At 28.7% G+C, this 14,253-nt stretch overlaps 1 protein-coding gene across 1 annotated transcript in view; it reads left to right on the forward strand.

The window, feature by feature from the left end:
* Positions 1-650: 650 nt before the first annotated feature.
* The window catches only part of LOC111620134 (nesprin-1-like), a 30,244-nt gene continuing 16,641 nt past the window's right edge, over positions 651-14,253 (forward strand). Inside the window, exons 1-12 of the mRNA XM_023361999.1 lie at positions 651-925; positions 1,006-1,263; positions 1,338-1,403; positions 2,585-2,890; positions 6,218-6,547; positions 6,624-6,944; positions 7,095-7,409; positions 10,553-10,716; positions 10,798-10,960; positions 11,737-11,924; positions 12,008-12,164; positions 12,236-12,541. Of these exons, the coding sequence (XP_023217767.1) occupies positions 863-925; positions 1,006-1,263; positions 1,338-1,403; positions 2,585-2,890; positions 6,218-6,547; positions 6,624-6,944; positions 7,095-7,409; positions 10,553-10,716; positions 10,798-10,960; positions 11,737-11,924; positions 12,008-12,164; positions 12,236-12,541 (2,637 nt within the window). The 5' untranslated portion in view covers positions 651-862. The remainder of the gene's footprint in view (positions 926-1,005; positions 1,264-1,337; positions 1,404-2,584; positions 2,891-6,217; positions 6,548-6,623; positions 6,945-7,094; positions 7,410-10,552; positions 10,717-10,797; positions 10,961-11,736; positions 11,925-12,007; positions 12,165-12,235; positions 12,542-14,253) is intronic.

Genomic DNA, 14,253 nt, shown 5'->3' on the forward strand with positions numbered 1-14,253 from the left:
TGTTTTCAATGATGTATTATTAATTAATTACAAAATGGAAGTCATATAAATAAAAATAGCAAAACAATGAGGAGTGATCTAATTTTAAAAATACATTTAGGAAGAATTCTTTTTTTTTTCATTATAAACTATGTAAAAAAAAATTAAGTATTCATTTTCTTTTAAACTTTAATGTTAACTTTACAACTTTGTAAAGTTAAAATTTAAAAGATTCATGTGGTCAAATGTAACATTGCATCATTATAGAATTGTGAAATACAATTGATAGATAATTTTCCCCCATATTGTTTACTTACAATCATCCTTTTTATACAATTCACACTGGAGAAAAGTAAATAAACATTAACAAATGGATAGAATATCCATTTATTTGAAATTTTCTTTAAAATAGAAATGCTTTGAAGTATAATGTGCTAAAATTATTATTAATATATATTTATTTAATTGTTCCTTAGAAATCCTAATAATTTAAATAAAACTTTCACATATTGTTTTAGAAAAATTAATAAATTTTTATATTTGTATTTGTAAAAATAATGGCTGAATTTCTTTTTAAGTAGAAAAATTTTTAATTTTTATACGTGGTACTGCAGTAGCATATCTATTTTTAACACTTTTAAAATAACTGCTTTGGCTTTAATTCAAATTCTTCCCTTCATTTCAAATGTGTTGTTGTTGGAACATCTTAATTTAGGTCTTAAGAAAATGTAGTTAATAATTATATTCTGAAGATTTTATTCTTATATATTTTAGTTGGAATCTGCTGACAAATTCATGCAATGCATTATTGCAACAATATGTTCAGCTTCAACCGAGACTAGCGTCTTTGGTTTTGCAGTCAGAAATTCTTAAAAACTGGATTATGGATACAAAGAAGCACGTACTACAATTAAAAAATGATCCAAATTCAGTTGAATCATATCAGGTAAAATGTTATTCTAAAATAACTTTTTATGTATAAGTTAATGTATAAAAATTAATGTTTTTAAATAATAATTTACTCAGAATATAGCAGAAGAAATTAATACGAAACAGAATGAAGTATCGGATTTGGAAAAAGTAGAAAAAGATTTATCCGAAATAGAAATTTTTGATCATTCTGCATTTAAGATACATTATTTCAATAATAATAAGAAACTATTACAAGACTGTAGCGATACTCTTCAATATTGTTTGAATAATTCAAAACATGTTGCAACAGAAATGAATGAATATCAAGCACAAATATCTCAAGTTTCATCATTTTTAGAAGTTGTAGAAGAGGTCAGAATTGTGTTATTAATAGGAATTAGTACTAGTTTAATTGAAAATTAAATCTTTAATTTTTATTTTATCAGAAGTTATCTAGAGAGTGGGATGTTTATGATGAAGACAAAATAGAAGAGATAATCAATGATCTTAAAGTAAGTTGCATTTAGGTTTATTTTTGTGTAATGATATTGAAATAATTGATTATTTACTCTATTATAATCGTATTTTTAATTCTTTAATTGCATAAATTAATCTGTAAGTAACTATTAAAATTAAAAATATGATGTAATGCTGAATTTCTGTTTATCATAGTAAATATAGTAGACATTTAATTTAATGAACCAAAATATTTAGAACTGTTTTTTATTTGTGAATAGAGCATGCTAAAAAATGGATCAATGAGTTTAAATTACTGCACCTTATTCATATGTATACATTAAAAGAAACTTAAAATTCACAGGATATATTAAAATGTTGTTATTAATATATGCTATATGCTTTTAAACTATTCAATTTAATGGACTTTTTGCAATATTGAATATCTCTTTCCCATCAGTCCATTACATAGAGGTCCAACTATATAATATACCAGATTATTTGGCAATACTAATTGAATCATATTGTCATATATGTTATTATAATGATCATATTTTTAACAAAAAAAGAAAAATGATTATTGTGGCATTGTCGCAAAACTAAGCCTCAACTTTTAATCATATTTTAATTAAAAATATAAATTATTTAAATTTTTGAAATGTGAAATCACACGAATATTGTACATCTTATCAAGTCAAGTGATATGTTATAGATCTCAGTTCATCATAAGGATCAATTCTATACCAACTTTATTGCTCCGTATTGTAAAGTAAAAATTGTAAATGAAAGTCACGTGCTTCCAGTTCAGACCAGAAGTTCATAGGAGTTCAGGCTGGAGGCCCCAATTAACTATATTAATTGGGCCCTCCAGCCCAAGTTTTCCATATCGGATCTCAATTTTCATCTATCTAACTCTGTTCTCAACACCAACAAAGGAGAGATGGACAACAATGGGAATTTATAGGACTGCAATTTGAAACTTGCAGCTAAATTAATAAGTTTATGTAATTCAAATATCAATAATTATAACTGTAAATACTATAAATTAATAATTCTTTCCATTCTAATATTTATATTAANTAAGATTGGCTATAATGTAATTATCTTAATTTTCACTATCGTTACTTTTTGCCCACAAATAAAAACCCAGCGAAGCGGGTCCTTGCAGCTAGTATGTAATAAATTTTATTCTATAATAAGATTTTAAGTTATATTTATGTTTTTTACTTCAATTTAGTTCCATATGAATCAGATTCCACAACACGAAGTCTCCATTTTTACATTAAGCGAAAAATTAATACAGAATAATCTCTCTCACTCTGAAACATGCCAGGATGTTTTAAATGTTTTACTAAGATGGAAAAGATTTCGCATAAATATAGTCAAAAAGTACAGCTTAATTCAAAATCAATGGCTGCAAAGACAGGATTTTATTAGAAAGTGTCATTCGCTGCTATTGTTTCTTCATGAACTCAGATCTCACCTACGTAACGAAATACCATCGAGTTATGAAAATGTACTTAAAGAATATTGCAATATGCAAGTAAGTTTGAAATTTTCTTTTGATGATAATCAGTAAAAAACAATAATAATTTTATTTTAATGAAAATTAAGAATTATTAATAAAATTTACTTTTAATAAAAACAATTGTAAAATAATTAATTAATTAATAATAAAATAATTTTTATATCCAAGATAACTTTGCTTATTGGTTTTATTTTAAAAAATAAACTTGACAAAGTTGTAAGTAAGTTTTTTAACTTTGAACTTTTTCTAATTTAACCATGTTTTTATAATTATTTTTTTGAATATATAATCATTTATTTATTTAAGAAATTAAAAAATATATTAAAACAATTTATGTAATTTTTAAAAATTGTAGAAAAAAATGGGATTTTTTTCCTGAATTTATATTAAAAAAACTCAACTCTAATCAACCAGATCAGCCAGCATATACAATCTAACAAACTTTAACAGCTGTTAAAGTTTGTTATGGGAGATGATATAAAAGCTTTGATGGAAACTAAAATCAACTATAAAAACATACCGTTGGTCAAAGTAGCTGCAATCTTGCAATACTGAGCATAAATATGCCAATTAAATAGATTTAAAAGATATAATTAATAATTTAGAAAATGTAAAAGATGGAAAGTAACATTTTAACTTGTTCCATAAATTATTACTGTTATTATAATTTTTTATTTATTAAATTGTATTTAATAATGTAGTACATCATAATATTACTTTTCATGTTTTTAAATGCCATAAATAAAATGCATATTTATGTTATTTATAAATATAATCTCAAAAAATGTTGAATTAACTAATTAAAAATTAGGAGCCCAAAATAATTTCTTTCCTAAAAACCAAATAAGCTTAGTTACACTACTGGATGATGCTTTCACTGCCTTGACCATCTGAACATCTAATTAGTATTCTTACCTAAATTTGTCTATGATAAGTAATATCTTTCGGTAATAAAATTAAAAACAATCACAAAGTTGTACCTTTAAAAACATAAATAACTTTAAGCTATTTTTCTTGGACCATACAAAAACAATAAAATTTGAAGGAAAATTTAATTTTACTTTTTGACACATTTAAATCAAGATTTAACTTAAGTGTAGAGGAATTTGGCAAAGTTTTAATAACAGTAGCATTCATAGATTGTTTCCAGAATGTGACTCAACAGATACAGGTGTTATTCCTGGCTTTAACAACTACATTAATACCATTTGCTGTAATACTCGGATTGATGTATAGTGTGACTCCACTTTATGAGCACTTGATATATGAGAATTCCATACAATGGACTGCTTCATTTTATCTTTCTTCCTAATTTACAATATGAAATATTCAAAACAAAGAGCACCGACCAATAATTACGAGAACAAAATATTCTACTCGCGAATTGATGAGATCGAAATTTCTGTATGCTCTGATCAGATGGATCCTAAGTTCCAGTCTTTATTTATTTTTGTTTCTTGTACACTGTATTTGTTAGAGAGATGATGTGATTCACTGTAAAAAAGCTTATTAAAGTAAACTGCACAGCTGTATCTCTACATTATAAACCCTTCTATCAATGATTACAATTTTATTAATTAAAACTTCATTTTATTTTACTTGCTTTCTTATTGTTAAACAAAGAAATGTCTGATAAAATACCATGTTTGCTTATGTCATATTTATTCCTTTTACTTCAGCAAATAATAAAATAATGTAATTAACAATATCATTTCCTCTCAATTAGAAACTTCATTGATAGGTAAGTAGGTGTTTTACAACACTTCAATGTTATTTAGGGAACATAGATAGGGTGACTCAGTTATGCTAGAATGAGATACAAATTTTGGCCATAATAAATAAATAGGGACATGCATATTTATTCTTAGATTGTTTAGGAACAAGAGATGCTTATAAATCAAGGTACAGTACACTATACTTCACATTGTCTGTACTGTTAATTTCATTTTATTTTCTTTTAAATTTTAAAATAAATTGAAATTATTTATATATGTGTAATTCATAACTCCATAAATTCAAGCATACATAAAATTAGCTTTAACAGAGATATAAATTAAAAATAATTGAAGTAAATAACCACTCACCACACCAAATTGATGATAATGATGCACTCGGAACCAATTACTGTATGGTGTGATAATGAAAACAACAAAAAAAAATCCTACATAATGTGAAGGACCCTCCTAACCCGAGCAGACTCTATGGAATTATAGTGTCCCTATAAGGGATAATAAATGTGATAGAGACCTGATATATATAGGCTCTACTAAACATTCCATGGGCATCAGAATACAAGAACATCAGGCATATATTCGTCATGTGAGAACCTCCATGGCCCTCGCTACTTATGTAACAGATCCAGATATAGTAGCCAACTTTTCACGGGCTAATCTCATCCTCACCGTGCCTCCCACTGAACACCTCAAATGATTAGAGGCTATCCACATTTTCAAATCCAGCCTCACAGATACATGCATAAATTTTAAAGAGGAGATGGTTTTCTCATTGGCCTGGCAAGAGCTGATTCACAACTTGCTCTAGCAGCTCCTTGTGTCCAGGCAGGCCGACCTGTTGTGCATGTGCAACATGGCTTTTTTGTAAAATTTTTTTTAACTTATAATCGAACTCTTGTTTAAACGTCATTCCATAAATGAATAACCATCTAGGAACAGTTAAGAACATGATGCAGAGCCCAGATGGGGTTCAAAAACGTTTGTTTTTTCATTGTTTTCGTTATCACATCATAATTGGTTCTGAGTGCATCATTAATAATTAAAGTGCTTTTAAGTTATTTGACTTCTTTCAGAATCAAACAAAATGTTCCAAAATAAACTTTTCCTACATAAAAATGTAATTTGGCCGTTCTTGAAATAATGTCAAACTATTAGATTTATTAAATATTGCAGAAAAAGTAAAGCCAAGATCATCTGGATTTTTGAAGGTAGTAAAATATAAAGTCACCAAGACTTTTATCATAAGTCTTGGTGACTTTATATTTTACTACCTTCTTTCTGGAAATAAAAATTAAATTGGGTTTTATGATCAGTTAACTCAAAAATGTTAATATCATAATTGATTACACAAACATCTTAAACACATAACTGTAATCATAACAGCGGTTTTTTTTAACTTTACTTTTTCTAATGTAAAAATCAACATAATTTACTTTCAAACACTGTTTGCATTCCTTAAGATAAGTCAAATAACTTGAATGTTTTATATATGTTTTTAAATTTCTGTTAATTATTATATAGAGATCTCTTAGAAAAATATTGTAAATGTATATTCTACATGTCTATTCTAATGATTATGTACTAATAATAATTTTATTTCCTTTTATAGGTCTTAGATATCATCACCTCTGCTCAACAAGGAGTGCTTTTGTCTTTCATGCAAGAAGGTCTCGAACTAAGTTCTAGAATGAATGAAGAAAATGCAGAGAAGTTCCTTGAACAACTGTACAAATTACAAGAACAATGGTTTTTTATTAATGACATTCTTACAAAGAAAAAGAATACGATCCTTTACATCATCTCCCTTTGGCAAAATTATATAAGAAAATTATATGAAATACAGTCTCGGTTAAATGAGACCGAATTACAAAGTCTGAAATTCAAAAAGAATTGTTTATTCACCATAGAAGAAGTAAAAAATGGAATTATTTATATCAATGTAAGGTTTTCTTCTTTTCTTTTTTATATTTTAAAATTTTAGATATTTTTTACATGTCTTTATTTTAATTTTATAGAGCATACTTGAACAAAAAAGTCATTGGGAAAACAGCTTCCAAGAACTCCATTCTTCATATTTAATCCTTATTCCGCACATAAATTCTGAATCGGTGGAGATTATTCATAAAGAAAAAATTAATATCAGAGAAAGAATGGATGAACTCTGGAACTTGTTCTCGGCACAAAAAATACAACTGAATAACTTGGACACGGAATGGAATAAATTTCAGGCCAAGATGACTGACATTAAACAGTTACTTGAACAAATTGAAAATTTACTCGAAGAAAAAATTCCATCATTATACGATGATCTTTTATATCAACTTGAACAGCTCAAGGTATATATTTTATACTACATCATGGTATTTATATTTATTATAAATTTTGAAATGTTCTAACTTATTAAAATGCCATATTACTTAATGAACAGATGATAACAAAAAACAATGAAACTTTCTAATTAATATTAATTTGATTTTTATTTTTAGATTTATAAGAAAAAGCTGCAAGATTCGGAAAGCAGCATAGAAGAACTAGAAAATACTATAGTCGTTTTAAATGAAAAGTTTTCTTCTTCAGAAATTCTTCAAATTAGGAATAATGTTATAACATTTAGAGAAAATCTGAAAACTATTTATTATAAGTTAATTAATCATATCAACATCATTGACAAAAGTCTTCAGGAATGGCCAAAATTTCATACAAACTGTGCCAATCTTCTTGAATGGATATTAAACTTGGAAAAAGTACTAAGTCAGCGAGGTGATTACTGTCTTGATGATGCATGCCAGAAGTTAGAAAAAGTAAGTAATTCTAATTTGTTTATACATGTAGAATACATTAGAAATACATTCATGCATTGTTTATATATAAAATACTTTAAATACTTGCAAACCTTTTAATTTGAAATTTTGTAAAATAAACAATATGAATAAAAAAAACTTCCTAATATCTAAAGTATTTAGAAATATCATTAGAAACTATTATAAACAGTTTCCAAGAAAAATACACTTAAGCAACGATGTAATTTTTAAGCCATGAAATTGTAGAAAAGGGCTTGTTGTGATCAGTAGAAAGGTGACTCGATTCATGGAAAGGTGCAAATATCATGAAGACAGCATCACAGGTGACATGAGGGCACGCAAAATTTATTCAGTCAGCATGCACAATGCAAAACTACAATAAAAAGAAGGACAAAAGGTGCTATTAATTAAAGACATTTGCTGCAAATTTAAGCGAGTTCATACAGCTAGAAGAACTCATCTGGTAGACTTTACATGTGGTAGAATGATTCCCAGGTGATTTTTTTGTGGAGTTACAGCAAAAACCAATCATTACTAAGTTTTGCACACCAGTGCATATTTTTCATTTATAATAATCATTGTATCAAATTTTAAATCTAAAAGACAAATATATGCAGGCACAAAAGACTTTACATAAAGGATTAAATTCTAGAATCATCAGCTGTGAGAATCTTGATGACAATATAACTCACATAATTTAAAACTGTAAAATATAGTGAACTAGTAATAGTATAGCATTAAATTAATATAGTGATGGGGTACTAAAATTCTAACAGCATTATTAGCATGTTAATTGATGTGCAGTTCCTGTTTTTCCTATTTAAATGTAATGGTTATTGAGGAGAGTTAGGATACTGATACTTTTAGGATTTAGTAAACCAATCATAATAGATAATGTCCAAGTTAGTACTGCGAGTTATTAGTACACAGAATAACAGAGCACTAACTGTATTGAGAAATAAATTTATTTCCATTCCTATCTCCAGCTACATATATGCACTTCTAACACTTCATAAATGACTAGACTCCATTAGAACAGAAAGATTTATCATTACAGTGGAGTACTGATTTGGCTGCTTGTTGCATCTGCTCATTGCTGCTAAAACACTCGCCTTCCAAGTAAACCTTTAATGGGCCAAACAGGTAGTAATCACTGGGAGAGGGATCCAACTTGTAAGGACCATGTGACAATATTTCTCAGCCAAATTCCTCCAAGTTACAGGAATTTGGCTGGGAGACATCGCAACATGGAAAGTGTGGGTCATGCATTTGCATGCAAAAGAAGTATATCTGTGGTAATCAATCCAGGATCTCTCTTTAACAGAGCATTATGCATATCTTTCAGCAGTTGGCAGTAGTAGACCTTGTTAAGGGTGGCACCATGAAATAGGAAAAATTGATATAGATAATTCTATTTCTGTCACAAAACACAGTTTCTTGGAATTTTTTAGGTGGAAGAAACCCTGCCTGCCTGCTTGCTTGTTTTGTTTTCAGCACATATTATTTTGTGCAGGTTCCAGCACAAGTGGTGGAACCTGCACAGGAAATCCCAGCCTTCTTTGTCAAATATAAAGAAGAAAATGTACTGCTTTTGGCATTAAATTTATTTACTTGATCAGTTAAATACATGCAAATATTTTTGACATTTCAAAATGTTTAAAGTACTTGCATGTATTTAACTGATCAAGTAAATAAATTTAATGCCAAAAGACAGTACATTCTCTTCCTTATACTATATTTAGCATTGTATGTGAGTATATAAATTTTTACTTCTTTGTCAAAACATTCTTTCAAAGAAATGCACACTTACATTTGCCTATCCTGGTCAAAGTAAAAGTCATCTTAGGAGCTAACACATGCTTACCTTTGGAAGTGTGATGATAACTAATGATTGTGTTTTCAGTGCCGGAAAAAAAGATTAATCTAACTCAGTGTTTCTCAACGGGGCGATATCGCCCCCATGTGTGCATTTTTCCATGTTCAGGGGGCAAAAAACAATTTTCTGGGCAATATAGTAAAACATTATATTAAGAATAATTAGATATTTTATTCGTTATATCATACAATAATTAAACAAACAACATTATACTAGTCACTAGTCTATTCAATGCAGTACGAATTTGGTGTTATCCTTGTCCCTCGGCATCGGAATTTTGTAGTGAAGGGGGTGATACTACGTTAAAGGGGGCGACGATTCGTTAGAGGTTGAGAAACACTGATCTAACTCCACAGATTGTTATCCATCAATGATCAAGAATCAGAAGCTTTACACATTGACTGTTGAATGGGACAATTTATGGGATGATCCTAGATAGTGACATTGAACCACCACATATAGAAGCGTGGTCTTCATTAAATCATTTGCATCATTCAAATGGTTTACTATGGCTGGTTGTCTCATCACCAAACTATACTTGAGTTGTCTATGAATTTTTGTTAGTTTAATGCATTGTATAACTTGGAATTTCATCATGTGTTGTTCCATTTGTTCAAAATGGCAACCAACATAGTCAATGCATATCCTTTACCAGACACTACTGAGAAACAAGTCATCTATTACTGAATAAATATAGAGGAAACTGTTGCCTTTCGTTGAATTAGTGCACTTGTATTAATTATTTTGCATGTTCCTCATACTATTTATGAATAAGAGAGATAAATAACTACTAACGTAGTTGGACCAGTAAGTCCTTGGACTCACTTGGAGAAACAGAAAGCTATTTTTAGTAATATATATATATATATATAATAAAACCCTTTATTTTTTAATGTAGTCATAATAAGTGTATGTAGTGTATAGTCAAAATTAATAAATATTGAATTATACAATATCTTTTTCACTCTTCCACCTTTATGTAAAAAATGCCAATCAAATAAGGTATAAATAATTATATTTTTATATTTACTTCAGAAGTACATACTTATCAATATTATTTAAAGCATGATGACGTCAAAAGAAAAAAATTGTTAGAAAGTTCCAATTTAAAATCTCAGCAGATGTTTGATTTGTAATGGTTAAAACCTGGAGCAGGTCCTGAAAGAGGCTGTAAACATTTTAATGAAGAAATTTTCTTGTTGGAAGAGGGAGAAAGGTGTTATGTTAATAAATACTAAATTTATTTTAACACATTTATTTTCTGTAGACTCATTATTTAGAAATAGAACAAAAAACTCAAGAATATGATGATCTTGTTAAATTTGGAGAGAGATTGATAGCAGCAGGAGGTGAAAAAGAGTTCTTGGTTCAAGAAGATTTAGAAGAAGTACAAATTGCTTGGAAGAAATTGATTATGTTTAGAACACGCAGGTTTGAATTTTTGTATAAACTTATATATATACACACACCTGTCAAATTATCACTTAAATTATTTTTTTTTATTTTAAAAAGATTGGATAAATTAATAAGTTTATTGGAAGAATCAAAACAACTTCAACAGAAAATGTTTGAATTCAACGAGTGGCTAGAAGGAAAAGAACATCAGCTCTTTGCACCTGTCATTTATGAAAATTTCACATATTCTGAAATAACAAAACAAATAGAGAAAATGGAGGTATTAACTTTTATAGTATATTTACATAAACATTTACTAATTGTATATGTTAGTCATAAAAATATGCTCTTTGCTAATACTAAACACATCAACATTGACCTTAAAATTTCTGCTGTACAAAAACATTGCTAAAAATTTAATCATTGAGAGAATAAGAAATAACAAATTATAAACAATTTTTCTATTTCACTTCTTAATCCTGCTACATAAAAGATCAAATATTGAAATGGTTTTTCCCCCATAATCCTGTTGGTAAGGTTGTTAATGGCTCTTTCGGTGAATCAGTAAGCCACAACTTTAGAATATTTAACCTTTATTTTCTCTGCTTATGTGCTTTATTATAAACTATTAGATGCACTTCGGCTTATCTTAATATTTCATAACCCCTCTTCGGTAATGTGTGTTTAACACAAATCAGATATTTCAACTACATATATATACAATACTTGGTGTTTGTAAGTTTGTATTATCTGTAATACAACACTGATCATATTAAACCTTAATTACTTCAATCGCATATATGTAGTAATAATGTTTAAATAAATAAAATTGATAATTACAGCATTCATTAAATATTTTCTAATTGTTCTTTTAATTGTAATTAAAGGATTGTTTTTATTCTTTCTTATGTTTATGATTCTGAATAATGATTTTAACTAGCTATTACACAAAAAATATTAATACTTCATCTTCTTTTAAAGAAAAGTATGATTTTATCGTTGAAAGGTTTTTGTTATCAAGAATTTATTATTAATAATAACTTTTTCTCTCTATAGGAGTATGAAGAAGAAATAGAAAATCAGTACAGAGTTCTTCGAACAATAATGAGTATGTGCGAGATGTTAATGCACGATAATGATGCAATAGTCAATCCAGTAGAAAGAGATGCCATTCAAAGATCTATAGAGTCTTACAAACGAAGATGGAAAGAACTCGGCACTGTTCCTGCAGAGCATAAATCTCGGTATTTTTCCTGTCATTTTTTAGTTTTGAGTTATCATTTAAACATCCAAACTCGTTTGTTAATTTTGTATTTTTAATTGGTAGAATTGAAGAGACGTGGAACCAGTGGAAGAAGATCATGATTGATTTGGACGAAATCGAATTATTACTTTCCGACTACAAAAAGCAGATCGAAATGCCGAAAACTTGTGCTACTATTTATACGAGAGACGAAATCTGTGAAGAATTAAAAAAATATGAAGTAATATTAATAATAACTGAATTTAGTGTATTTGCCAAATTAGAAATTAACAAATTCTGTTTTGTTTCCAGCTACTCTATCAGTCTGTTCACTCGATTTTTGAACTTTTGGAAAATATCAACAAACAGTATGAAGAACTGGAGCAAGAAGGTTGTTTAGATAAAGCTAATACATTATCTAATAGAGTGAACTCTGTAAATTCATGTTGGTCGGAACTCAACAAAAGAATTAATATTATTATATGTCGCCTGTCATACACCCTACAACTTTGGGAGGAATTTCAAGCATTACATGAAAAATTGTTAATGTGGTTAACAGAATTAGATCTGATATTAACAGAAACAGAATATTTTCCAGAAAAACAAGATTCTTTACAGGTAAATCAATTAAAATTAATTTCTTTTTAACAACGGAAGGTAAAATTTTAGTACAGACTATTTAATTATATTAAAAGCCTGTTTTCAGTTTGACATTCTGTATGTAGCTGTTGTTTAATTTTACTAATGTTTTAATAAATTCTTAATAAGTATGTAATTCATATACAGTGGAACCTCCATTAATGGATACTTCCAAATATGGACACCTCTACTTAACGGACATGATACAATCCCCAGACCCTTCAAATACGACATCTGTTATATTTACCTCTGAATAATGGATGCTGTCATCCATAACCAACCTTACGAAAATGCAATGTTCTACTTTCTGAAAGAATTAATTATGAACAAAATGTAATATTCTGAAAGAATTAATTATGTACAAAATGTTTTAAAACAAAGAATCGGTTCAAATAATCTTTCAGACAAAGAATTTTGGCTGTAGGTGGCAAATAAAGACTGTCTTAAAATAGGAATAAAGGAAGAGGTCAGGTTATAAGATTGTGAACAATATTCTTTATCTGTCAGAAAAGTTTAATCTGGTTACGTTGTCAATCATCATTTGTTGTTGACAAGACTATGTCTTGTTTATAAAATCGTACTGCCACCTGTTCTTACCAGCATAGAGATATGAAAGAGTACATGTCGAGAGTTGATATTTGGCACAGAGTATTAGGTGCCCAAATCATTTGCGCATAAAAAAATCCAGACTCGTAGGTAGTCAGGGGACCGAGAATCGAGTCAAAATAAAATGCAAAAAGGCAACCCTCTTCTACAAACGGGCAAAACAGCCAACTCACCCCACTGAAGTCAGGTAGGGGAGAGTACCACCCACAGTCATTCTAAGAAGTGAACTCTGACCTTAGGACTGAACACGTAGTTTCTTCTATGTTAAATAAAATTTGTAATCTAATTTTGTAAATTTGGGAGTACTTCAAATATGATGTTAAAACGGTTTTATGTTGTTACAAGTAGGCTTTTTTTAACATTATCTAGTATAGTAAAATCATAGGACCAATAAAAATTTGACGTTATATTAGGATTGTTATTACATTTGATGACATTATAATCGGATTAAACTGTATATTGTTTGCACAAAATAAAAATAATAATTTCGGACGATACAATAGCCAGGATTATTTTTTCAAAAACGGGAATTTTTGTTACGCAGCGACAAAAATTCAACCCAGGCCGACACGCAACGGAGAGAAATTTCGAAATTGGATAGGTTAATTTCATCGAAATTAATGCATCGTGGTTGGCAAAGTTTGAATGATCGTGCCCAAAAGCAGTGATATCAAAGAAGATAGGAGAATGAGAATGAGACCTGCCTTGAGCATCAAAGTGATTCTGTCTCTGGGACATAGTCTTGTCCCAAATACGGTCTTGCCGTTTTACTTGTTATACATATTAATGTTATTAAACTTCTGTCTTATTGTTGGAATTAAGCTTATGATGTAAAGTACTATATTATTTTTCCGACTTTCCAACGATTATCGACACTACTGTGTGCCGGAAATAGCCGTTCCCTAACGGGTACTTTACGCGGATTCGCGTTAGTGTGCCAGGCCTGGACTTTAAGCGTGCACCGAATTAAATAATGACAAAGTTTGTCAATAACAAAATCAAATATTTAATTAAACTTCTAGTAATAAATTCTATACAGTATTTAGTAAAAATCAAACAATAATTTATTCAATGAAATTCAACAA

Source organism: Centruroides sculpturatus, unplaced genomic scaffold, assembly GCF_000671375.1.
Source record: "Centruroides sculpturatus isolate CEXI.00-Female unplaced genomic scaffold, Cexi_2.0 scaffold109, whole genome shotgun sequence".
Classification (NCBI taxonomy): domain Eukaryota; kingdom Metazoa; phylum Arthropoda; class Arachnida; order Scorpiones; family Buthidae; genus Centruroides; species Centruroides sculpturatus.